This window comes from Salvelinus fontinalis, chromosome 2, assembly GCF_029448725.1.
Source record: "Salvelinus fontinalis isolate EN_2023a chromosome 2, ASM2944872v1, whole genome shotgun sequence".
NCBI classification, from domain to species: domain Eukaryota; kingdom Metazoa; phylum Chordata; class Actinopteri; order Salmoniformes; family Salmonidae; genus Salvelinus; species Salvelinus fontinalis.
In genome coordinates, this window is record NC_074666.1 from 75,082,800 (window position 1) to 75,109,472 (window position 26,673).

The 26,673-nt window shown below is 43.9% G+C and overlaps 1 protein-coding gene across 1 annotated transcript in view; it reads right to left on the reverse strand.

The window, feature by feature from the left end:
• Positions 1-10,151: 10,151 nt before the first annotated feature.
• Positions 10,152-26,673, reverse strand: part of LOC129825938 (ubiquitin carboxyl-terminal hydrolase 43-like) — a 107,772-nt gene continuing 91,250 nt past the window's right edge. The window contains exons 10-15 of the mRNA XM_055886080.1: positions 22,401-22,478; positions 22,066-22,195; positions 18,549-18,915; positions 15,468-15,626; positions 14,614-14,772; positions 10,152-14,375 (exon numbers count right to left, since the gene is read on the reverse strand). Of these exons, the coding sequence (XP_055742055.1) occupies positions 13,234-14,375; positions 14,614-14,772; positions 15,468-15,626; positions 18,549-18,915; positions 22,066-22,195; positions 22,401-22,478 (2,035 nt within the window). The 3' untranslated portion in view covers positions 10,152-13,233. The remainder of the gene's footprint in view (positions 14,376-14,613; positions 14,773-15,467; positions 15,627-18,548; positions 18,916-22,065; positions 22,196-22,400; positions 22,479-26,673) is intronic.

Consider the following 26,673-nt stretch of genomic DNA (forward strand, 5'->3'; position numbering starts at 1 on the left):
TAAGGCTGTAACGTAACAAAATGTGGAAAAAGTCAAGGGGTCTGAATACTTTCTGAATGCACTGTATCTCTGAACACTTCTACAATAATGTGGATGCTACCACGGTTACGGATAATCAATAGTGATGAGTGAGAAAGTTTGAAAGTTACAGATGTACAAAAACATGCTAACCTTTCACCATTACCAATACCAGGGGATTTCTTTTCGGGGGGGGGGGGGGGGGGGGGGTATGATACGTATGCCTCTAACTTTCTCACTCATTCACGATTCATTCATGATTATCTGTAATCATGGTAGCATCCACATTAATGTAGTGTTCAGAAACATATTCTATTCTTATTTACCATAACAATGACTCCAAAATGACACAATATAGAATTCACCATTCATTTATATTTGGCACAACATAATCTGAAACACAACCAAAACTGCAAATCCATCCAACAAGTTTGTAGATCCACAAGCTTGATGTAGTCATTGCGTGCTAGGAGTATGGGACCAAATACTAAACTATTAACTAAATTGAATGCACTATAAGTGAATTTGTCCAAATACTTATGATACCTTCAAATGGAGGGATTAGATACATAAAGTGCTTTTATTTCTAAACGGTTAAACAGATATGTATGAAAATACCCTGAAATAAAAAGGTGACATTATGTACTGCCGCCCTCTTATAAAACATTTGATTTCAAATCTAAAATGCTGGAGTATATAGTCAAATTAAAAGTTTAAGCTTCACTGTCCCAATAAATACATAAAGTTGAAGTCGGAAGTTTACAGACTCAGGTTGGAGTCATTAAAACTCGTTTTTCAACCACGCCTCAAATTTCTTGTTAACAAACTATAGTTTTGGCAAGTCGGTGAGGACATCTACTTTGTGCATGACACAAGTAATTTTTCCAACAATTGTTTACAGACAGATTATTTCACTGTATCACAATTCCAGTGGGTCAGAAGTTTACATACACTAAGTTGACTGTGCCTTTAAACAGCTTGGAAAATTCCAGAAAATTATTTCCTGGTTTTAGAAGATTCTGATAGGTTAATTGACATCATTTGAGTCAATTGGAGGTGTACCTGTGGATGTATTTCAAGGCCTACCTTCAAACTCAGTACCTCTTTGCTTGACATCATGGGAAAATCAAAAGAAATCAGCCAAGACCTCAGAAAAAAATTGTAGACCTCTACAGGTCTGATTCATCATTGGGAGCAATTTCCAAATGCCTGAAGGTACCACGTTCATCTGTACAAACAATAGTCCGCAAGTATAAACACTATGGGACCACGCAGCCATCATACCACTCAGGAAGGAGATGCATTCTGTCTCCTAGAGATGAGCATAATTTGGTGCGAAAAGTGCAAATCAATCCCAGAACAACAGCAAAGGACCTTGTGAAGATCCTGGAAGAAACAGGTACAAAAGTCACACCCTGACCATAGAGAGCCTTTTATTCTCTATGTTGGTTAGGTCGGGGTGTGACTAGGGTGGGTTATCTAGGTTATTATATGTCTGTTGGCCTGGTATGGTTCCCAATCAGAGGCAGCTGTTTATCGTTGTCTCTGATTGGGGATCATATTTAGGCAGCCTTTTCCCACTGGGTGTAACGTAGTCCTCCTCCTCTTCATCCGAAGAAGAGGAGTAGTGATTGAACCAAGGCGCAGCGTTGTGAAATGACACGATATAATAAAGACACGACAAAAACAACGAAGACAGAAAACGAACTATACTTGAATAAACTAACAAAATAACAAAACGATGAAGACTGACCTGAACCATACGAACTTACATAAAACACGAAGAACGCACGAACAGGGAAAAATAGACTACACAAAAAGAACGATGTACAAAACAAACCGAACAGTACCGTATGGTGCGACAAACACTGACACAGGAGACAACCACCCACAACGAACACTGTGAAACAACCTACCTAAATATGACTCTCAATTAGAGGAACGCCAAACACCTGCCTCTAATTGAGAGCCATACCAGGCAACCCTTAAACCAACATAGAAACAGACAACATAGAATGCCCACCAAAACTCACATCCTGACCAACTAACACATACAACAAACTAACAGAAATAGGTCAGGAACGTGACACTGGGTTTTTGTGGGATCTTGTTTGTTTGTAGTTGCCTGTGAGCACTGCATTTGACTTCACTTTTCTTTGTTCTGTATTGTTTTGGAGAGTTTCATTAATTAAACATGTGGAACTCTACGCACGCTGTGCCTTGGTCCGTTTATTCTACAGACGATCGTGACAACAAAAGTATCTATATTCACAGTAAAACGAGTCCTATATCGAAATAACCTGAAGGTTAGGAAGATGACACTGCTCTAAAACCGCCATTAAAAAGGCAGACTACGGTTCGCAACTGAATTTTCTTCTAAGTGGGTAGATGTTTCTAAACATTAATTCATGAACCCTGATAATGCCATGATTAATAAAAACCATGAATGAATCATGAATAATGATGAGTGAGAAGGTTAGAGACTACAACAAAACATGCTAACCTCTCACCATTACCAATAACAGGGGAGGTTAGCATTTGACCTTTGTGTCTCCGTAACATTCTCAATCATAGTTTTTCACGATTCATTCGTGATTATTACATTAATGTAGAAGTGTTCAGAAACACGTTATATGATTTCTCACAATAAAAGTGACCCCACAAAAATATACTAGCTGGTTTCAGAAAACAAGACAGCTTGAATATCTATAATGTCTCCAGTGTGTGTGAGCGTGTTAACTGGCCCAACGCTCTAACAGCTAGGCTACCTGCCACGTGTGTGAGGGAGAAAGAGAGATTCCTTTTAGGAGTGGACACTCTATCATGGCTGGCTAATAGCTGCCTTACATCACACGCAAAAAAGAATTAAGCCATGCAGTGATCAATGCTTTTGATGGCCTTGTTTTCTAAGAATAACGTCTTCAGGCAGTAAGTAAAGGCAAGGCAACATGTATTCTTCCAAATCTCTAATGCTTAATGTGCCTCATGATTTTTGATTTAATATGCTTCCCTTATTTTATGACTAGTATCTAGGGGGTGTACATTAAAGCTAGCTGCCTCACTCTAAAGAAACAGGAGACGGGTTCCTGCTCTATGGGCCGTTCTACTTTGGGCTTGTTTTGTGAAATCGACTTAAACCTGTTGCTCTTGTGGCCGTGGCCAACAGCACAGTCTCAGACTCAACATTTTTTAGGCCCTCCTCTTGGGCACAGAGAGAAAATGTTGCCATTGAAAAGCTAATTTCCTCCAATTCTACACATTTTGCCATGGGGCTAAGAGAATTTTTTTTTTTTTTTAAGCTAGTTCCCTGCAATTATACACATTTTGCCATGGCTTATGACTTGTTCTTGTGCTATCTGAGTGACTCAAACATTAACAAAATCAATGGGGACCCCATACCATGCCATTTTTGTAATTTTAGATTCTCCCTAATTGTCTAGTTTTTATTTTGGTGAATATTAGTTCTCAAAGATGATCTTATTTAAAAGTATAAATTTTGCCCTCAGAACAGCCTCAATTCTTCGGGGCATGTTCTCCACTAGGTGTCGAAAGCATTTGACAGGGATGCTGGCCCATCTTGAATCCAATTTTTCCTACAGTTGTCAAGTTGGCTGGATGTCTTTTGGGTGGTGGATCATTCTTGATACAAGCAGGAAACTGTTGAGAGTGAAAAACCCAGCATCATTGCAGTTCTTGACACAAACCGGTGCGCTTGGCACCTACTACCTACTATCGCCTGGCACTTCAATCCTTTGTATTTCCCATTCACCCTCTGAATGGCACACATACACAATCCATGTCTCCATTGTCTCAAGGCTTACATATTTTTTTTACCTGTCTCCTCCCCTTCATCTACACTGATTGAAGTGGATTTAACAAGTGACATCAATAAGAGATCATAGCTTTCACCTGGTTTCACCTGGTCAATCTATGTCATGGAAAGAGCAGGTGTTCTTAATGTTTTGTATACTCAGCTCCATTATCTTTTCTACATATTTATATCGGGTTTAAGTCGTTGAAGTTTACACTGAAAATGGTTTACCCTCACAAACATTTGATAAAATAATTAAAAAGGCACTTTAATCAACTGAGTGCCTAGTCTAAGACAGTATCAGAAGCCACTCATGGGAACTTATTTGAATATCTTGTTGTGTGTGATAAAGTAGTCTTTGTGCCTGCAAGCAACAATTAAATCAAGTCAATGGCTGCTATTGGAACTGGACAATGATGCTGCCATGGCTTTATCTAGCTATTCATGAAACAATCCACATGAGCAGCATTCCATCTAAAATGCGCATGCACTGTTGCGTGTGCACTTCCTCCTGGACTGCCGCGCAAAAGAAATGCCATGCCGGCAGAGATGCAAGAGATTGAACTTCACTGAGTTTGCCCCATTAGTTTGCACTATATAGATCAATGTTTTTTCTGTGATTGAATCAACATTATATCAGCCTCTTTTCAATGCAACTAACCAAAACAAATCTAACTTTGCAAGATTGAGTCTGTGATTTTGTTGTAGGCAGAGCCAGAGAGCAAAGGTGTATCCCCACTAGCCTTCTTTCAATCACCCTGCAAGGGAATGTGCTTTTCAGATCAGTTCGGATCAGGAGCCTCATTTATAATGTTGCTAATGTGCTTTTCAGATCAGTTCGGATCAGGAGCCTCATTTATAATGTTGCTAATGTGCTTTTCAGATCAGTTCGGATCAGGAGCCTCATTTATAATGTTGCTAATGTGCTTTCCAGATCAGTTCAGATCAGGGGCCTCATTTATAAACGTTGTGTAGGCACAAAAGAAGGCGTACGCCACTTTCTAAGCAAACTTCGGGATTTATAAAAAACAAACTTGATGGGAGAATATGCAGTCCTCCACTAACATGAACACTTTTACCCATAGTACGCACAAACTGGAGAAATGAGAAACTGCGACTCCAATGGCAGAAGGATGAAACTCTAGAAATGCTTTGAAATTGATACCATTGTGTAAAATAAATTGAAATATTAACTCACATATTATATATGAAGAGTTCCCTGGAATGCACAAAAAAAAAACAACATGATTTAGGATAATAAATACAAACGGAGATATCTGTTTTTGAAAAAGAACCCCTCAAATATGTTGTACAGTTTAATCGGGAATCATATTTAATTGGATCTGTAATTATTAAACAAAACTTGTATGTTATGAAATGTATTCTCATAAATAATACGGTGAACAAATTACATTTAAACTGATGCCGTTTTCGATGCCTCAATCGGGCAGATATGAGTGCACAGTTTCATATATTGTTATCACATGTGCGTTGCGCAGAACTGTAAATGTGATGATAATGACCTTGTCATTGTCAGTTACAATCAGGGTAATTACCACATCTGATGATGTTACGCAATTGGGTAGCTTTGACAATCAAATGGGTGGGTATAAAAAGGCATGCAATTACAATGCGTAATGACGCGCAATGGCTGCTGTAGCACTGTTGGAAGATTTGGCGAATGGAAGAACTCAGAGAGATTTACTGGCCAATGATAATAAGTGGCTTATGAGCCAGATCCGATTACCAAGAGCTGTTCTCTTGGATCTCTGTGCTGTAGTGGGCCCAGCTTTACAGAGAAGCACCCGCAGAAACCAAGCCGTGCCTGTCCCGCTTCAACTCCTTGGCAACCTCGTTAATAGCGTCGATGGTGTCTCTTTGTGTTTGCAGGACTGCATCTGTGAGGACATAGCCGCTGGAGGGTTGTGACGCACGAGGTGCAATGGAGAAGCCGGGGCTGTGTCACAGATCCCTCCCCGGTACTGATGCTCATTCTGTTCACCAGTTCTGGAGGTCTTCCTCACTGGCTTTCTAGGCTTCACTGAACGGGATTCATTATCATCAACCCTGGATTGTCTTGTCTGATTACACACACCTGGTTCCCATTTCCCCTGATTAGTATGTTATATATGTTCCCTATGTCTTTGTCGGTTATTGTTCCCATGTTTGTTGGTGGTGTGAGTACCTATGCGTTGGTGCAGCGGTTATGCTGCGTGCTATACACACACACAGATATATATATATATATATATATATTGTGTATTATGGGTATCGTCCCGTGTCGTTCAACAAGGTTTACCCTCACTCTTTTGTTTGGGTACAGCCCAGTGTTTTTGTATACGTGTTTGTTTTGAAAGTATTTAAAACCCCTATTGTGTATTCCTGCGCCTGTCTCCAAAATCCTTTATACCAGCATGACAGGCTGGGTGCACTCAGCTCCTGCTCAGCTGCAGCACCACCAACCCCGCTGGAACACGTAGCGAATAAAAACACTAAAATGTCCGTTTGTGTAAATAAATGCATAAACAACTTGAATGCATTTGGTTTACTCTTTTCAAACGAGAGAATACTAATTATATACCTGGATCATCCGGTGCGTCTTGCATGTCATTGTCCCCCTCCACGTCCGTCATTACTCCACTCAGGAGGGATTCCCATATGATACCAACAAGTCGCTCATCAAGGGGGTTGAGCTCCGGTGTCCCCGTTCCCCAGCCGGTGGCACAAACACTTTGTCTGTGTAAGGCTATGCGCCTTTTGGCCTCCACGTTTATGTCGGACCACTTTTTTTTTTATTTCTGAGAGGGTCCGACCTTCTGAGCCAGCAGCATTCACAGCTGCTAAATACTGCCACTCTAACGCCTTTTGGCATTTGTAATGCCCACACTGTGTCCACCAAACAATATACACTGCTCAAAAAAATAAACGGAACACTTAAACAACACAATGTAACTCCAAGTCAATCACACTTCTGTGAAATCAAACTGTCCACTTAGGAAGCAACACTGATTGACAATAAATTTCACATGCTGTTGCGCAAATGGAATAGACAAAAGGTGGAAATTATAGGCAATTAGCAAGACACCCCCCAAAACAGGAGTGATTCTGCAGGTGGTGACCACAGACCACTTCTCAGTTCCTATGCTTCCTGGCTGATGTTTTGGTCACTTTTGAATGCTGGCGGTGCTCTCACTCAAGTGGTAGCATGACACGGAGTCTACAACCCACACAAGTAGCTCAGGTAGTGCAGTTCATCCAGGATGGCACATCAATGCGAACTGTGGCAAAAAGGTTTGCTGTGTCTGTCAGCATAGTGTCCAGAGCATGCAGGCGCTACCAGGAGACAGGCCAGTACATCAGGAGACGTGGAGGAGGCCGTAGGAGGGCAACAACCCAGCAGCAGGACCGCTACCTCCGCCTTTGTGCAAGGAGGTGCACTGCCAGCGCCCTGCAAAATGACCTCCAGCAGGCCACAAATGTGCATGTGTCTGCTCAAACGGTCAGAAACAGACTCCATGAGGGTGGTATGAGGGCCCAACGTCCACAGGTGGGGGTTGTGCTTACAGCCCAACACCGTGCAGGACGTTTGGCATTTGCCAGAGAACACCAAGATTGGCAAATTCGCCACTGGCGCCCTGTGCTCTTCACAGATGAAAGCAGGTTCACACTGAGCACATGATCACATGTGACAGAAGTGACAGTGTCTGGAGACGCCGTGGAGAACGTTCTGCTGCCTGCAACATCCTCCAGCATGACCGGTTTGGCGATGGGTCAGTCATGGTGTGGGGTGGCATTACTTTGTGGGGCCGCACAGCTCTCCATGTGCTCGCCAGAGGTAGCCTGACTGCCATTAGGTACCGAGATGAGATCCTCAGACCCCTTGTGAGACCATATGCTGACACATGCACATTTGTGGCCTGCTGGAGGTCATTTTGCAGGGCGCTGGCAGTGCACCTCCTTGCACAAAGGCGGGGGGGGGGGGGAGTATGTTCAATAGAAAAGTAAAATTAGCAAGTGCGCGTCCTCTTCGTCGTGTGCACAGAGACTGATTTCCAACTCTGACTCCCTGTACCAAAACTCAAAAATCTTCCTCGTTTGGGAAGAAACAAGCCTGAAACCTTGAACAAAGACTCTTGACATCTAGTGGAAGGCATAGGAATTGCAATCTGGGAGCTGGAATTGCATAGGACCCATAGCTTTCCATTGAAAGAGCATAGGCTCTCAAAAAAAAAAAGGTCCTGTTGGTTTTTCTCCTACCATATCAATTGTGTTATAGTCTCATACATTATTTTAACATTTCTACAAACTGCAACGTGTTTTCTATCCAATGGTACCAATTATATGCATATCCTGGCTTCTGGGCATGAGTAACAGGCAGTTTACTTTGGGCACGTCAGTCAGACAGGAAGTGGAGAAAAATAGACCTTACGTTAGCTTTTTTACATGGCACAACAACTCCAGAAGGAATTCTGTTAGCCACGCCTGTAAAGCCTGTTACACACCTGCATAAGGTAAGTCTAAATACAAACTACTGAGAAGTGAGTGTGTAGGAATTGCATACATTTCCCTAAGAGCACAGCTCACATGGCAAGAGAACTATTTGGACTGTGCTCTCTCAATATCAACAAAACGTGCATGACACACTGGATGATGAATTTAAGAAAAAATTGGAATACAATTTTTTCTCCACAATAGATCAACTTTTGTTAATCAGTTGTTCTCTACACCTTGGTTTTGTAAGTTAACAACTTCTTGAGAATACAGGGGGTGCTGTTTCGCATTAGCATAATTGCCTCTACAGATTAAACTGCCTCTTATTCAATTATTGCTGTTACTATATGCATATAACCATATACCATTGGATAGAAAACAAGCTATGGTTTCTAAAACCGTTCCAATTTCGTCTCTGAGTGAAACACAGGTCATTTCACAGCACTTTCCCTGAGCCAGAAGAAGATTGCAAGATGTGTATGCTCGCTTCAACGCTCTGCCTATATATGGTCATGCCACCTATGACCCGAAACACACTTCATTCGTCTTCCTCTGGGTGTCAGGAAAACGTCAGAGGAGAAATTTTTTGTTTATCTTGTACTGACGTGAAATAAGACCTATTTCTTTAGCGTGACCGACAACTTCCGGTTTTCTCAGACGCGCGTCTTAGAGCTGCCATTGTCTTTTGTTATGCTGACGTTACGGATGAAAACTATCTCCGTCTCGAAGTTTGTTTGATACATGTGACCATATCACCGTAATGTATGTTTTTTTCAATATAGTTTAATCAGATTATTAGAATTTTTTCGGGAGTTTTGCCGTGTTCCGTTCTTTGAGTTTTTTAACTTTGGACAGGGACCGTGCCAGTCGACCAGTACCCAGGCTAAATGAAGAGGGGAAGTTGCCATTGTGAATGGATTGAACGACTCATCAGGACTAAGGACACCTTGATCAACATTCTGATGAAAGATCAGCAATAGTAAGAACCAATTTACGATGTTATTTCATATATCTGTCGTGCATGTGAACTGGTCGGGCGCGTCCAGCTGGTTCTGGCTGGCCTGGTTATGCTAATTTAGCGCTACATTTTGTTTTCGCTATAAAACATTTAAAAAATCTGAAATATTGTTTGGATTCACCAGATGTTGGGCTTTCAATGTCTGTACGCTGTGTATTTTTTCTGAAATGTTTTAAGACAAGTAATTAGTTATATAACGTTGGTCTCTGTAATTGTTCTAGCTGCATCAGCACTATATCAGATTGCAGCTGCAATGTAGAACTGTGATTTATACCTGAAAAATGCACATTTACAAAAAAAAAAACTATGCTATACCATAAATATGTTATCAGACTGTCATCTTATGAATTTGTTTGTTGGTTAGTGGCTATCAATATCTTAGTTTAGCCGAATTGGTGATAGCACCTGATGGAGTAAGAAACTGTTGGAGTAAGAAAATGGTGTCTTTTGCTAACGTGTTTAGCTAATAGATTTACATATTGTGTCTTCCCTGTAAAACATTTAAAAAATCTGAAATGGTGGTTTTATTCACAAGATCTGTGTCTTTCATTGGGTGTCTTGGACTTGTGATTTAATGATATTTAGATGCTACTATTTAATTGTGACGCTATGCTAGCGATGCTAATCAGTGTGGGGGAGGTGGGGGGTGCTCCCGGATCCGGGTTAGGTACTCTGTAGAGGTTTTTAAGCTGGTATGATGTGGTATGGAAATGAGCAGAACCTGAGGCAGTTCAAAGTCCAAGTTAGACAGATACAATGACACATGCAATTGAATATCTCCTCGTTTGTATTATGATATGATAAAGAGAGTAGTTGTGAGAAAAGCTGTGTTTAATTTGCAATTCAAATAAATTCCAGTATGGTAATAAGCAGATATTAGAGGCAGATACAATATATATGTTAAGTTCACAATTAAAGTCCACTTGTGCTTTATCCTGACGTTGCTCTCTGATCAGAAGCATACATGATCTGATTTGATCATCTGCAGCCTTCATTTACATAATTACAAATCAGGTATAAAATGTAGACTTTTACAAAAGTTGCATATAAAATATACTCAACCCATGCCCTCCCAAGGAAAGCATCCTTCATTTAGGGTCCCTTCCAAAACAAGTGCTCGTTATGGTAAACAAAGTGATACAGAAATTTTTTTGATGAGAACAAGTGAAAAAAAAAAAAAAGGCATAACATTTGAGCTAGTGTCATCAGCCAATGTTGATGGTGTAGTGTCATCAACCAATTTGTCATGATGGTTGATGGTGTAGTGTCATCAACCAATTTGTCATGATGGTTGATGGTGTAGTGTCATCAACCAATTTGTCATGATGGTTGATGGTGTAGTGTCATCAACCAATTTGTCATGATGGTTGATGGTGTAGTGTCATCAACCAATTTGTCATGATGGTTGATGGTGTAGTGTCATCAACCAATTTGTCATGATGGTTGATGGTGTAGTGTCATCAACCAATTTGTCATGATGGTTGATGGTGTAGTGTCATCAACCAATTTGTCATGATGGTTGATGGTGTAGTGTCATCAACCAATTTGTCATGATGGTTGATGGTGTAGTGTCATCAATCAATTTGTCATGATGGTTGATGGTGTAGTGTCATCAATCAATTTGTCATGATGGTTGATGGTGTAGTGTCATCAATCAATTTGTCATGATGGTTGATGGTGTAGTGTCATCAACCAATTTGTCATGATGGTTGATGGTGTAGTGTCATCAACCAATTTGTCATGATGGTTGATGGTGTAGTGTCATCAACCAATTTGTCATGATGGTTGATGGTGTAGTGTCATCAACCAATTTGTCATGATGGTTGATGGTGTAGTGTCATCAACCAATTTGTCATGATGGTTGATGGTGTAGTGTCATCAACCAATCCCCATTAGAAGAAGTTATGATGATGCATATGGGGCATCCCATATGGTCCATTATATTGCATAGCTACTACTGTATGTCTGCTAACACAATCATACAGTATATATCCTACATATTAACATTATATTTTAGGAGAATAGTAAATGATTCTAGATTCTAGATCATTTCAGATACATGAAGTCAACTCAGTTGATGGCCTATGCTTCTCATGGGGCGATGGGCCTAAGTAATTAAGTAACTCAGAAATCTAATAGATCAATACATTTAATCTACTAGTGTTTTTCCCTTTACAGAAGCACTGTATGCTATTATGTTGGTAATATCTGTATTACTACTTCATATGTTCATATACAGTTGATGTAAGCTCAAACACATTTGCTCTACACCCTCCTAACATAAAACACACATCATACGTTTCCAACCATTGTTTCTGGGAAATCTGCACTGACTAGAACATATACAGAACGTGCATATATCTGAATTGGCATGTACCCTATGGCTAACGAATAAATTGCATTACAGCACTCTATAGGAAAAATTACAAAATTATCTTCATGTAATGTAATAGATCGTCATGTATTGTATATTGGAACCTAAGGCAAGAGATGTTTTAGGTTGAAAATGAATGAAAACCAAGAAATCCCTGCCCCTCTGCAGAGTACAACAGACAGCAGCACCTTCACAGTTGGTATCTTTAAGGGAGTTTGCCATGGCAACAGGGGAGCAGGTTTAATGCCCCCTGGTGAGTTATTGTGAAACACAGGCAGTAACTTTCTCTGTAGCTCAGCAGTGGGGAGATACAGGGAGTGACATTAAAAGCCTTGAAATGGGCTGTCAGTCTGTCCCTGCTGCTCTATAAGGGGCCTAAACCACCTAAACCACCGGTGTGAGGAGGTTCCACAACAGTTCACCATCACATAATAGCACCCATCTAAGTTCACACAAGTCAATGTACAAAACTCTCAAGTGACTCTTTCTGATTATTTTACGAGATTATTTACTAGATTATCTAGACCTTTATCAGGGTCCTGATGAATGTTCTGATTGGCACAAACTTTGGTTCAAGATCCATTAAATCTATTGTGGATTATACAAGACCATCACTGTGCTGGAGTACATGGTGTGCCAACTACCCTCTTTTCAACCCAGTATTTCAATCATGTTAGTTCCGAAAAATAAATCGGCATTTCATTCCTCTACCCTTACTTCTCCTCCAATCACACACCGTCGTTACAGTACGGTAGTCAGTAACAGGTGTGTAACAACCAGGTTATTACAGTACTTGTTTCGTTCAGTTGCCACTGACAGTGGATGATACATGATGAATATTAGCAATAACATAAGTGTGTGAGGTCCCAGCAAACAGTTTGCAGTGGAAGCACAGACAGACAATCATTTAATTGAATCCTTTCGTGCAGGATATTCCTCCACGGCTACATCAATAGAAAATCAAGGACAGCATACAACCAAGAAAGATGCTTGACATGTCTGTGGAATAAATATGATCACAATACAGCAGTTGTACCTCTCCATTGTACACAGTCTGCATAGATTCATTTACACACAAAGACAATACGTCAATAAACATCAGTGTTAACAGAGGGTACATGATGCCCTTCAGAAACAACAGCTCTGCTGGCTATACTACAGAGACCTGGTGACCGTCTGGATGTGATGTGTGTCAATCAATAGCGTGGTTCCAGTGTTCAACAAACAATCATTCTGAACTGTCACAGAGGCACTTACATTAACAGAAGACTATGACAGACAGTTAACTGTTACGCACTGCATTACTGATTTCAGCTGTTGGCAAAGCCTCCCCTAAGAACCTGTCTTATAGTAACACCGTGACTATTCCGCTGCTCTAGCAGTGGTGGCCAGACTGCTCAGCTCACACTAACATGCTAACCCTGGCAGTAGGATTGGCACAAACTCTAAATAAAGAGACACACACTCCAGATAACTCTACTGCTGTGGCAGCAGCCAGTTAGCCTAGCTGTGCGGAGGGAGTCAGAAGCAGGACTCGGGGACGGGTCTCTGCTGCCTGCCCAGGGAAGTGGTGCTGTAGCGTGCCCGCTGCAGGGTGGCATAGCTGGGCTTGTCTGTGGCCAGGCTGCTGCGGGAGGCCGGCGGAGCTACCTGCCCGTTCCTCTGCAGAGAAGCACACCTGCGCAGGGTCAAGTCCAATTTGGTCTGGATGTTACTGGAGCTGTGGGCACGCTTGATGTCCGCAGCAGAGCTGTGACTACCTGCCCTCCCGTTGACAAGCTCCCCTTTGCTGTGACGGCAGTCACTTCTAGGGGTGCCGTTGGCCCTCTTTTCCTCCAGCGCTACACCGTTCAGAGTCCCATTGGAGAGGGAGAGTTTAGACGAACTACCGTTTGCCACCTTGCTGGCTCGTCCGTGGCCATTGGCCCGGACCACCTCCCCCTTGCTAGGTGTACTCTGAGTGTCTTTCTTCAGGAAGCCTGATTTGAAAAAGGACAAGAGGCTGTCGTGGCTCCTTACCTCCTGACCCCTCATCCCCTTCCTCTCCTCAGGCTGTAGACCAGCCTGCAGCACCCCTACTCTGGAGGTCAGCCCTGCTTGGGCCTTGGGCCTCTTCAGTGTAGAGTCCCTACTTGGGGGGGCACTGTGGCTGATGTGGACCCCATCAGTGGAGCCTCTATGGGTGTGAGGGTCCAGGGTCCTGCCCTGGTCCTGCCTGAACCTCTTGGAGGACCTCCGGCCCAGTGAGCTGTCATCCCTGGCTTTAGTGATAATATTGAGGCCCAGGCTGGAGCTCCTCTCTACGGCAGGCCTGCTCTGGCCCTCTGGTACTCTTGGGGAGTCGCAGGCCTCAGAGTTGGACCTGTCCATGCAGCTCAGGCTGCTCCCACTGGGGGAGCTGCCCAGCTCCCTGTGCCCGCCCTGGAGCGGGGTGGCCACTAGGGTGATGATGGGGTCCTTGGTGCACCGCGGCCTGCGCCCTGACTCCAGGTACTCCACCAGCTCCCCTCGCCTGGGGGCGGAGGGTTTGGGGCGGTCCTTGGAACCAAAGGACCAGCGCAGGGGCAGCACTTTGCTCAGGGTGTCCTTGGTCTTAGTGGGTGACCTCATGCTCACGCTCCTGCCCTGAATGCCTCGGACAAATGGCTTATTCTCAAACCTATCTGGACACAGAAGAAAAACAAACAGTTAGGATTTTTCCTCATATTCCTCCTCTTTTTTAATGGTTCATTGATTGACTTATCTACATAATCATCTGCTTTTTAATGATGTAATTATCTCAAAGAGATAATCCTCTTTGAGTAACAACCAGAACTTCAGACCAATCAGACACAGCGAACCATAGTGGTTTTATTTATTTAGAGACAGACTGGGGAAATGGTGTCCAAATGGGCTACTCACCTGTCTCTGTTTTGAGAGGCTCGTCCACGAACACAGGGAGCTCTGGGGATTCGGGGGTTGGTGTGGGGCCAGGAGGGCCAGAGGTGGACCCCCCAGAGAACAGACTGTCCCGCGTCAGACGGATCAGCCAGTGGTCTGACTTGGAGGAGCTGGTGGAGCCTGTAGAAGTAGAAGAACACTGTTATACAGAGCAAAGTTCCTTCTACTGGACTCTCAACACAGCTAATACATACAAACCTGTCTCTTTTTCCTAGAGGGGGACAGTAGGCGTCCGCATGCTTCCCAGCCGAAACATTTCGGAAAGAGTTTGTGCATATATTATGACAACATTTTGTTAGTTGTTGAGTTATCTTAGATTAATTCTGACTATTTTGAGGAAGTATATACTGGCTACAGCGTCTCAAGAGGGACAATTGCAGCTTTTTTCTCGTTTTTAAGTAAAAGTCTTTTAAGGAAGTATGCAATGCACAGACGTTCACTTTGCCTATCCGAGTTCTGCTAGGACCAAGCCAAACCTAGTATGCAGATGCCTTTACTGTACCTCAATCCTATGATGGACAAGGTTATTACACACTGCCAATCATATACTCTTTTGATTTCAACATTAATGCTTTAAATTAGAAAAATGTCTGGATACTGTCAGTGAAGTACCATTCATTATTGGGTGATGAAAGCCATCATTTCACCAATAATGGATTTCAGAAGCCTTATTTCCATTACATGGACTTACTTTCAACTGAGGACCTCTAAAGGTCAGGATTCTTCCAGAACCATCTGGTATATATCATCTATTGAAATGACACAATAGAACTGCAGACTGTGGCTTAATTAAAGGACTTGTCAACACGGCTCACCTCTGAGAGAGGAGCTGGCTGACCATGGAGGGATGGTGTTGCGTCTCTGGTAGAAGAGGATGTAGGCTCCCCGTGTGCACACCTCCCCCTCTGTGACTGGCTCTGCACTGCTGTCATCATACCCATACCACTGGGCGTCCAATGAGTTCCTGCAGAACGCTGCACAGAGACACAGACACCTGTTCAGACATGCACAACAGTGTGTACTTACATTCATACTGAATAAACCACCACCATATCTTTATTATCATCATCAAACACATTTTTGGACTGGATCTCACTTCAAGACACCTTGCTGATTTCAATGAGATTGATATTTCATAGACCATTTACAGGATGTGAATATGACAGTGTCATGACGTGGCCCTCTTTGGGGATAGCGAGTACCAGCCCTCTCTCTCTGCACCACCCCTCTCTCTCTCTCTCAACACCTCTCTCTTCCCCCTACACCCAGGCTCTGTTATCGCAGGTCATAAATTCCTAGAGGAGTCTCTCCTCATGGCCATGCAGTATATATAGAGAGGGTTTCATAGGAGAACAAAGGGACCTCTTCCACATCACAGAACTTGAGAACTGAACAATGTCCATGTTTTGGGGAATGTGTACACGGTCAGGGGAGAATCCAGCTACGACCGGTCCATTTCGTTTAATGTTTGTGAAACTCATGAGAGACAATACAGCCACATTACCATAACTCTGTTTATACAAGAGTCTCAGTTGTGAGGCTTGCATCTAATTGTTGTATAAAATGAATGAGTAAAGATGAAACTATTTCTGAAATTGTGTAATGTGATTTTAAACTGTTTAATGAAGGAAACTCCAATTCCCTTTGGTGTTTAACTAAGTCATAGGCCCGCCCCGTGAGCACAGACATTCATCTGGCGTCATAGGACAGCCCTTTTCTACTGTTCTGGATATAACCCCCACCTTGGGAATTTCCTAGCCAGACCAGCTTACCTCGATTAACGAGAGGACTAACACGGAACCCAAACCGGCTGCGCGCGTGCCCCATCGTGCGCTATCGTGCATAAATGTATTTTGTCCCTTACACCAAACGCAATCACGACACGCAGGTTAAAATATCAAAACATACTCTGAACCAATGACATTAATTTGGGGACAGGTCGAAAAGCATTAAACATGAATGGCAATTTAGCTAGATAGCTTGCACTTGCTAGCTAATTTGTACTATTGAGCTAGCTTGCTATTGCTAGCTAATTTGTCCTGGGATATAAACATTGAGTTGTTATTTTACCTGAAATGCACAAGGTCCTCTACTCCGACAATTAATGCAATAAAATGCAAATGAATTACTTAAAAATCATACAATGTGATTTTCTGGATATTTGTTTTAGATTCCGTTTCTCACAGTTGACGTGTACCTATGATAAAAATGACAGACCTCTACATGCTTTGTAAGTAGGAAAACCTGCAAAATCGGCAGTGTATCAAATACTTGTTCTCCCCACTGTATATATTTATTGCAATTATTCCCGAATGAGTGATCGTTCATGTGCAAAGGAGTAGTATTTCAATGGTTATAATTATCAACTGTGTAATGTCTTTTGTCTTTCTCGCCCTTCTTAGTCCCTTTGTCTACCAAGCCGCCATACCAGTTAAGCCCACTAGGGTACGTCCCCTATCATTTCCTAGTAACCATATCCACTTGGTGTGTTTGTTGATGCATTTCTGTGATTATTTAGTTAGTTAAAACTTCTCTAGGATAGGGGGCAGCATTTTCACGTTTGGATGAAAAGCATACCCAAATTCAACTGCCAGCTACTCATCCCCAGAAGATAAGATATGCATATTATTAGTATATTTGGATAGAAAACACTCTGAAGTTTCTACATGTCTGTGAGTACAACAGAACTTATTTAACAGGCGAAACCCCGAGGACAAACCATTCAGATTTTTCTTTTTTTGAGGTCACTCTCTTTTCAATGGATTTTCATTGGGAATCCAGATTTCTAATTGACCTTCTTACAGTTCCTACCGCTTCCACTGGATGTCAGTTGGTCGAGGGTTTACTTTGTGTAATGAAGAAGTACGGCCATCTTCAATGAGGGTCACTTGTTGTGTACTGTTTGTTAGAGGCGCGTGACCAGAAAGCTAGCTACAGTTTGTTTTAATCCTGTATTGAACACAGATCATCCCGTCTTCAATTTTATCGATTATTTACGTAAAAAAATACCTAAATACCTACAAAAGTAGTTTGAAATGTTTTGGCAAAGTTTACAGGTAACCTTTGAGATATTTTGTAGTCACGTTGCTCAAGTTGGAACCGGTGTTTTTCTGGATCAAACGCGCCAAATAAATGGACATTTTGGATATATATGACGGAATTAATCGAACAAAAGGACCATTTGTGATGTTTATGGGACATATTGGAGTGCCAACAACAGAAGCTCGTCAAAGGTAAGGCATGAATAATATTTTTATTTCTGCGTTTTGTGTCGTGCCTGCAGCGTTGAAATATGCTTCTCTCTCCTTTGTTTACTATGGTGCTAACTCAGATAATAGCATCGTTTGCTTTCGCCGAAACGCCTATTTGAATTCTGACATGTTGGCTGGATTCACAACCAGTGTAGCTTAATTTGGTATCTTTCATGTGTGATTTAATGAATGTTTGATTTTTATAGTAATTTATTTGAATTTGGCGCTCTGCATTTTTACTGGCTTTTGGCCAAGTGGGACGTTAGCGTCTCACATATCCCAGAGAAATTAATAAATAAATGATTGAGACAATTGATGTATGGATGATTCATAGTGAAGACTGGGTTCGTGCAGATAACCAACAATTTACGACGTTTGGGACGATACTAACGTGAGGTAAAGAATAATTCATTAATTAGACGACTAATTGATCAGATATTAAAATATCTGAAAAGTTGTATTAGGAAAATTATAACTTTGTAATCTGAATATTTTCCTTGGTGCCCGACTTCCTAGTTAATTACATTTACATGATTAGAATAATCACATAATAATAATTACAGAGAATTGATTTGATAAAATAACAGTCTTAATTTTAATGATGCCAAAGACACGACAACAGCCAGACAGTCCCTCCATACAAACCTGTGTAATGTCCCCCGTGCATGCCTCCGTGGTGGTTACACACGGCATAGAGGTCATATAGGAAGTCTGGAGGGGCCACGTCGGGTGGGCAGGGCTGTTTCCAGGCCGGGTGCAGGGGGCCGGGGAGCAGAGGACCGTGGGGGGGCAGCCGGGTGCTCTGACTCCTCTTCACCACATGGGGCGCCATGTCTAGGCCGTCCAGGGGGAAGCGCACCAGCGTGGCCAGCTTGTTGCGGCGCTCGCCCACCTGCCGGAAGCGCTTGAGGTGGAGGATGAGGATGTCAGGCAGCGTCCACAGGCTCATCTTCACCATGCCCTGCTGCATCTGCTTACAGTGGGGACATTTCCATGCATCGTCTGGGGCCAGCTGGCAGAGAGAGAGAGAGAGAGAAAGATAGAGATAAACAGAGAAACAGAGAGAGGGCGAGAAGGACAGAGTATTCATCCATGTAAAAAAAATATGAAATCTTGTCCCTCATTCAACCCACTGAAATCATTTCATAACACTCTCTAAAGGTGCTACATTGGATTGTTTTTAATTTTTGTATTGTAATTTCAGAAAATGTCCATAATATATCTGCCGCTAATTGTGGAATGATAATGTTTCACAGTATTACTTACTCGCCAGTCTTGTGATTGGCTGTGTGCTTTTCCTATTGATTTCTCCTGCCGGAGCGGCAGCTGTTCTGACTTTGTTGCTGTGTTATCTAGCGAAAATCGCTAAATTCCTGGTTGCAAAAATTCTACACTGTTCGCTCAATTTCAGTTTATGTGAGAAAGCAAGCACTAAATAGTGTAGGGAATCATACCATCTAAATCGCTGGGAAATGTATTTTCAATAACCAAAAATATTGTTTTTCCAGCAGTTTGAAGCTGGTGGACAATGTTTTAGACATGAAATATGGTCTGGTACAGGTCCCGGTGGTCTTCAGTGATAGCTCTGTGCATGAGACCGTGTCTGTTTCATCAGAACAGTAGGTGAAGCCTAATTTATCAGTCACTTTCACAACCTGTTGCTGGGGCGACCGCCTCTGGCACTCTAATCCCTCTGATTAGTGTGCATGAAGAAGAGTGGAGGAAGGAGATGGAGGCAGCTGCATCCAATAACCTTCATGTTCAGTCGAGGATACTAATCTGGTCACGAATGGAGCAAAAGAAAGCTTAGTGATTTTCCTCATGAATGGCAATGGGAATTTATTCACTCCTATCAGAAGCAGACATAGGCCTCAAACAATGCTCAGGAAGAAACTAAGAGAAGGCTCTTGAGGAGGACATGTTTTAGACATCTATCGCACATGTCAACTTCATAAGCGTATTACATAAACCAAATTATAGGCTTTGAAGTTCCCGTACACCTCTATTACCTAACTAACATGGTCCAAGCACACCAAGAGAGTCATGAAGAGGGCACGACAAAACCTATTCCCTCTCAGGAGACTGAAAAGATTTTGCATGAGTCCTCAGATCCTCAAAAGGTTCTACAGCTGCACCATCGAGAGCATCCTGACGGGTTGCATCACTATATCAACTGCACGGCCTCCGACCGCAAGTGGGTAGTGCGTACGGCCCAGTACATCACCGGGGCCAAGCTTCCTACCATCCAGGACCTCTATACCAGGCGGTGTCAGAGGAAGGCCCTAAAAAGACACCCTAGTCATAGACTGTTCTCTCTGCTACCGCACGGCAAGCAGTACCGGAGCTCCAAGTCTAGGTCCAAGAGGCTTCTAAACAGCTTCTACCCCCAAGCCATAAGACTCCTGAACATCTAATCAAATGGCTACCCAAACTATTTGCATTCCCCCCCCCCCCTCTCTTTTACGCTGCTGCTATTCTCTGTTATTATCTATGCATAGTCACTTTAATAACTGTACCTACATGTACAGTTGAAGTCGGAAGTTTACATACACTTAGGTTGGTGTCTTTAAAACTCGTTATTCAACCACTCCACAAATTTCTTATTAACAAACTATAGTTTTGGCAAGTCGTTTAGGACATCTACTTTGTGTACGACACAAGTCATTTTCCCAACAATTGTTTACAAAGAGATTATTTCACTTATAATTCACTGTATCACAATTCCAGTGGGTCAAAAGTTTACATACACTAAGTTGACTGTGCCTTTAAACAGCTTGGAAAATTGCAGAAAAGGATGTCATGGCTTTAGAAGCCTCTCTTTTTCTCGTCCTCCTGGTTTTTGACCCTTGCCTGTCCTGACCCTGTACCCGCCCACCTGACCATTCTGCCTGTCCCTGACCCTGAGCCTGCCTGCAGTCCAGTACCTTTTCTCCTACTCTGGATTATCGACCCCTGCCTGCCTTGACCTGTCGTTTGCCTGCCCCTTCACACAGTCTGCACTTGGGTCTTACCTTGATACCTGATAGTACCAGTACCCCCTGTATATAGCCTTGCTATTGTTATTTTACTGCTGCGCTTTAATTATTTGTTACTATTATTTCTTACTTTTTGAAGGTATTTTTCTTAACTGCATGGTTGGTTAAGGGCTTGTAAGTAAGCATTTTACTGTACACCTGTTGTATTCGGTGCATGTGACAAATAAAATTGGATTTGATTTTGGATATTCAGAACGTTCCCTGAAACAACCTCTTCATATAACGAGGTGTGGAGGGGCATGGAGATGGGCATAACTGTAAACAATATATTGTGGTACAGTATAACTGGGAGCAGGAAGATCAATCAAACATTTGAAGGGAAAGAAGTATTCTGATTCATAAGTCGTTTAGACACCGATCTGGGTGTAGGTACAGTTAAGCGAGAGCATACAGTTCCCAGCAGAAGCACAGTTCATTCACAGCTCTAATAGAATATCAACACTCCACGGATGGGAAAATAAGAGCACAATTGGCAAGATTAATTCCACCTCAGGTCATCTTGATTGATTTGACTGAAGGCAGATTTTGTTCTTGGCATCATACCACAGCATTCATATCCTTTGATGTTACTGTTGACATTGCATCTAATAACACATGGGTGGTATGTAAGAAGCATTATGGATTCCATAATGATGTCGTTAAAGGGATTGTTCACCCAAATAACAAATGTGCATCTTATTTTTAAGGTAGCATAAGAATCATGAATGAGTCATTTGGATGAATTTCCCTTAAAGGACTGTTTCAAATTAGAAGCAGTCTTCCCTATAAACAAAAATACAGTATATAATGAAAATTACAGGTAGGAAGGATTTCCTTGCTCTTCGTCAGTCATTCAGTCAGTGGGTTCGGTACATAAGGTTCTATGACACATGTCAAACTCATTCCACGGAGGGCCGAGTGTCTGGGGGTTTACGCTGCTCCCTTGGACTTGATTGATGAATTAAGGTCACTAATTAGTAAGGGACTCAACTCACTTGGTTGTCTAGGGCTTAATTGAAAGGAAAAAACATAAACCAGCAGACACAAGGCCCTCCGTGGAATGAGTTTGACACCCTTGTAATCTATAGTGAGACAACATAGTGTACTCAGCAGTGGTTGTTGCATGCCTGTAGGAGGAGATGATGTACCTGTTCCTCTTTAGTGTAGAGCTGAAAGCACTCGTCCAGGGTACAACTGTGCTGCTGGACGTGCTGCTGATGCTGGCCTCTCACACTCTCAGCATCCTTCACCACCTCCTCCTGGATGTTCCCAAACAGGCTGCAGGAGACCGACCACACACGCACACACGCACGCAAACAGACAGACAGACAGAGTAGGGAACATGCACACAGAGAGAGAAAGAGGCTGCCAGGCATTAATAAAATAAGGCATGTGCAGCAGCATACATACTGTTTTATGATTACAGTTGGTCTACAATAATTCAGGGCTAGAAAGTTATAGACTGTCACTGAGATTGACTGACCAGTCTTTGATTCTGTGTTCCCACTCGATGATGAGCTTCACATGGGGCGGTCCTCCTGAGCCACAGAGATTAAGAGCTCTGGGAACAAAGGGGTCAAAGGTCATCAGATTAGCGAGGTAAAACTTCAGCATAATCCCCTTTACATACTGTCCACCTATTATTCAGGTGGTATGTACATTTTGTTATGGTGTTTTTCCATTGAGTCCTACCCTCCTCACCAGTGGGCCACCAGTGTTTTATGTTAATGTAGGCCAGAGTTTCCCAAACTAGGGGTCGCAACCCCATGTGGGGTCCCCAGATTTGAAAATGGGGTCACAAGAGGAACTCTAGAAAAAAATCATGCTTGGTTCATAGAACTGGGGTTATGTCAGTAACCTCCGGTAGCCGCTAGATGTGGTTGTAATCAACAGTCAGGTTTCTGTTTTCTTCCTACAAATGTGCTCTATCCTTTGAACGGTTTAAGATACAAAACATTATGATCCCATCACTGAAAGATAAGACTCTCAGGAACACGTGTGTCTGTTTCCCTCTACAATGCCCACAAGCCTTATTAGAACAGAGTGGACAAGATCAGGCACTAAATCAGGGAAAAAGAGCATCATCAATGATTGTTATTTTCTGTACAGAAGATCATAGAAAATTATTACTGTCAAAAGTATTATCAGACTGATTTGTAATAGATTGTCGTAGCCCCAATTAAATAGTAAACATTGGCTGTTGATTTCATCACCTTTTTTTTTTACAATGGTGTTCAAAAAATATATCAAAATAGGGTTGCGGGCCAAACCAGTTTGGGAACCCCTGGTGTAGACTCTAGCGTTATTGTGTTTCCATTAGGAGTGTGGCACTAAAGACTTATGGCGAGCAGAATCATCAAGCTCTGCATCATTCAAGAATACTGTACTTTTGTGAGAAGGTGTTAAAGTTAAGAATTAGCCATCATGTAAATGCCAGCTGAAAAGTACCCAGGGCTTTGCCATGGCTCCAAGTCAGAGCAGAGCCATGGCCTCGTGAGACATAGGTGCCAGCCCACGAAGATGGAAACAGAAAAGTCTGAGCCTTTTGGGTAAAACACTGTGGTAAATCCTCATTGGAAATGCGGCATCGAGACCTTTTCAGAGAGGGCCTTTGTGCAGCAGCATGTCTTTATAGACTCTGTACAGCCACTAGGTGTCAGCATGACCTTACAATTAAAGATCCACTACATGCTGGGATTCAAAAAAAGTAGCAGATCATGGATTTCTAGATAGTGCTTTCAGAAGTGCGTTTTCAGAGGCTGAATAAACAGAATATCCACAAACTATTCACACAACAACATGTGTTTAAAGCACAATCGATGGTAAGAAAGTAGTTGAAGAAAAAAGGAATGCCCGCAACTCTGGTATGCTCCCATGGTGATTTAATCAGACGCACAATAAAGATGATCTTTTGATCCGAGTTGGATCTTCGTCAGGTCAACAAAGTAGTTAAACATTAGCTTTTCATTCAGAGTCTGTGTTAACGTTACTGTAGGCCCCTTGAAACCTGGACAGCATTGAATATCATCGTGTTTGTAACGGTAGTCGTCATATTCCTCCTCCTCGGACGAGGAGAGGCGAGAAGGATCGGACCAATACGCGGAGTGGTTAGTGTTCATGATGAATGATTTATTATAACGGAAAAACTGAACACTGAAAATACAAAACAAATAAACTAAGTGCAGAAAACAGATACAGTACCGTGTGGTGAAAAACACAAACACGGAAACAAACACCCACAAAACACACGTGAAACCCAGGCTGCCTAAGTATGATTCTCAATCAGGGACAACGATTGACAGCTGCCTCTGATTGAGAATCATACTAGGCCGAACACAAAAATCCCAACATAGAAAATCAACCAAAGACAAACCCACCCAACTCACGCCCTGACCAACTAAAATAAATACAAGACAAAGGAAAACAGGTCAGGAACGTGACAGAACCCCCCCCTTAAGGTGCGAACTCCGGGCGCACCACCATAAATTCTAGGGGAGGGTCTGGGTGGGCGTCTGTCCACGGTGGCGGCTCTGGCGCGGGACGTGGACCCCACCTTAACAATGTCTTTGTCCGCCTCCTTACTCGCCCCCGTGGCCTCCTCCTAACAACCACCCTCCATGTACGCAGCTCCGGACTGAGGGGCAGCTCCGGACTGAGGGGCAGCTCCGGACTGAGGGGCAGCTCCGGACTGAGGGGCAGCTCCGGACTGAGGGGCAGCTCCGGACTGAGGGGCGGATCCTGGCTGGCCGGCTCTGGCGGATCCTGGCTGGCCGGCTCTGGCGGATCCTGGCTGGACGGCTCTGGCTGGTCCTGGCTGGACGGCTCTGGCTGGTCCTGGCTGGACGGCTCTGGCTGGTCCTGGCTGGACGGCTCTGGCTGGTCCTGGCTGGACGGCTCTGGCTGGTCCTGGCTGGACGGCTCTGGCTGATCCTGGCTGGACGGCTCTGGCGGACCCTGGCTGGACGGCTCTGGCGGACCCTGGCTGGACGGCTCTGGCGGATCCTGGCTGGACGGCTCTGGCGGATCCTGGCTGGACGGCTCTGGCGGATCCTGGCTGGACGGCTCTGGCGGATCCTGGCTGGACGGCTCTGGCTGGTCCTGGCTGGCTGACGGCTCTGTCTGCTCATGGCTGGCGGAAGGCTCTGACTGCTCCTGTCTGGCGGAAGGCTCTGGCTGCTCCTGTCTGGCGGAAGGCTCTGGCTGCTCCTGTCTGGCGGAAGGCTCTGGCTGCTCCTGTCTGGCGGAAGGCTCTGGCTGCTCCTGTCTGGCGGAAGGCTCTGGCTGCTCCTGTCTGGCGGACGGCTCTGATGGCTCGGGACAGACGGGCAGCTCTGACGGCTCGGGACAGACGGACAGCTCTGATGGTGCTGTGCAGGCAGGCAGCTCAGACAGTGCTGGGCAGATGAGAGACTCTGGCTGCGCTGGAGAAAAGGAATGCTCTGACAGCGCTGGACAGGTGGGAGCAACTGGGGAGAGAACCCGGAGAGACAGCCTGGTGCGGGGGACTGCCACCGGAGGTCTGGTACGTGGAGGTGGCACCGGGTATACCGGACCGTGAAGGAGGACACGCGCTCTTGAGCACCGAGCCTGCCCAACCTTACCAGGTTGAATGATCCCCGTAGCCCTGCCAGTGCGGCGAGGTGGAATAGCCCGCACTGAGCTATGCTGGCGAACCGTGGACACCATTTGTAAGGCTGGTGCCATGTACGCCGGTCCGAGGAGACGCACTGGAGGCCAGATGCGTTGGGCCGGCTTCATGACACCCGGCTCGATGCCCAACCTAGCCCTACCAGTGCGGCGAGGTGGAATAGCCCGCACTGGACTAAGCCCGCGTACTGGGGACACCGTGCGCTTTACCGCATAACATGGTGTCTGACCAGTACGACGCCCTCTCACTCCACGGTAAACACGGGGAGTTGGCTCAGGTATCCTACCCGGCTTTGCCACACCCCGCGGTTGCCCCCCCCCCTGACTCTCGGGCTCCCAACCGCGTCGCCGCGCTGCCTCCTCATACCAGCGCCTCTCTGCCTTCGCTGCCTCCAACTCCGCCTTGGGACGGCGATATTCCCCTGGCTGAACCCAGGGTCCTTTGCCGTCCAGGATCTCTTCCCAGGTCCACGAGTCCTGTGTCTTCTGTTGCTGCTGTCGCTGCCCTTCTCCACTCCGCTTGGTCCTTTGTTGGTTGGTGTTTCTGTAACGGTAGTCGTTATATTCCTCCTCCTCGGACAAGGAGAGGCGAGAAGGATCGGACCAATACGCGGAGTGGTTAGTGTTCATGATGAATGATTTATTATAACAGAAAAACTGAACACTGAAAATACAAAACAAATAAACTAAGTGCAGAAAACAGATACAGTACCGTGTGGTGAGTACCGTGTGGTGAGTACCGTGTGGTGAGAAGTATGATTCTCAATCAGGGACAACGATTGACAGCTGCCTCTGATTGAGAATCATACCAGGCCGAACACAAAAATCCCAATATAGAAAATCAACCATAGACAAACCCACCCAACTCACGCCCTGACCAACTAAAATAAATACAAGACAAAGGAAAACAGGTCAGGAACGTGACAATGTTGGGGGTCCTTTCCCTTTCCTTTCCTAAAGCATGTTATGAATCAGATTGATTTCATGTAAAAGTAGAGTTTTATGTGCCTTAACAAACCCTAACAGCTGAAGCAATGAATGAGGCTATTCTTGGTGTGATAGAGCCCCACCAGAAACCCAGCTCCACTAATTGGGTCAGTTATAAATAT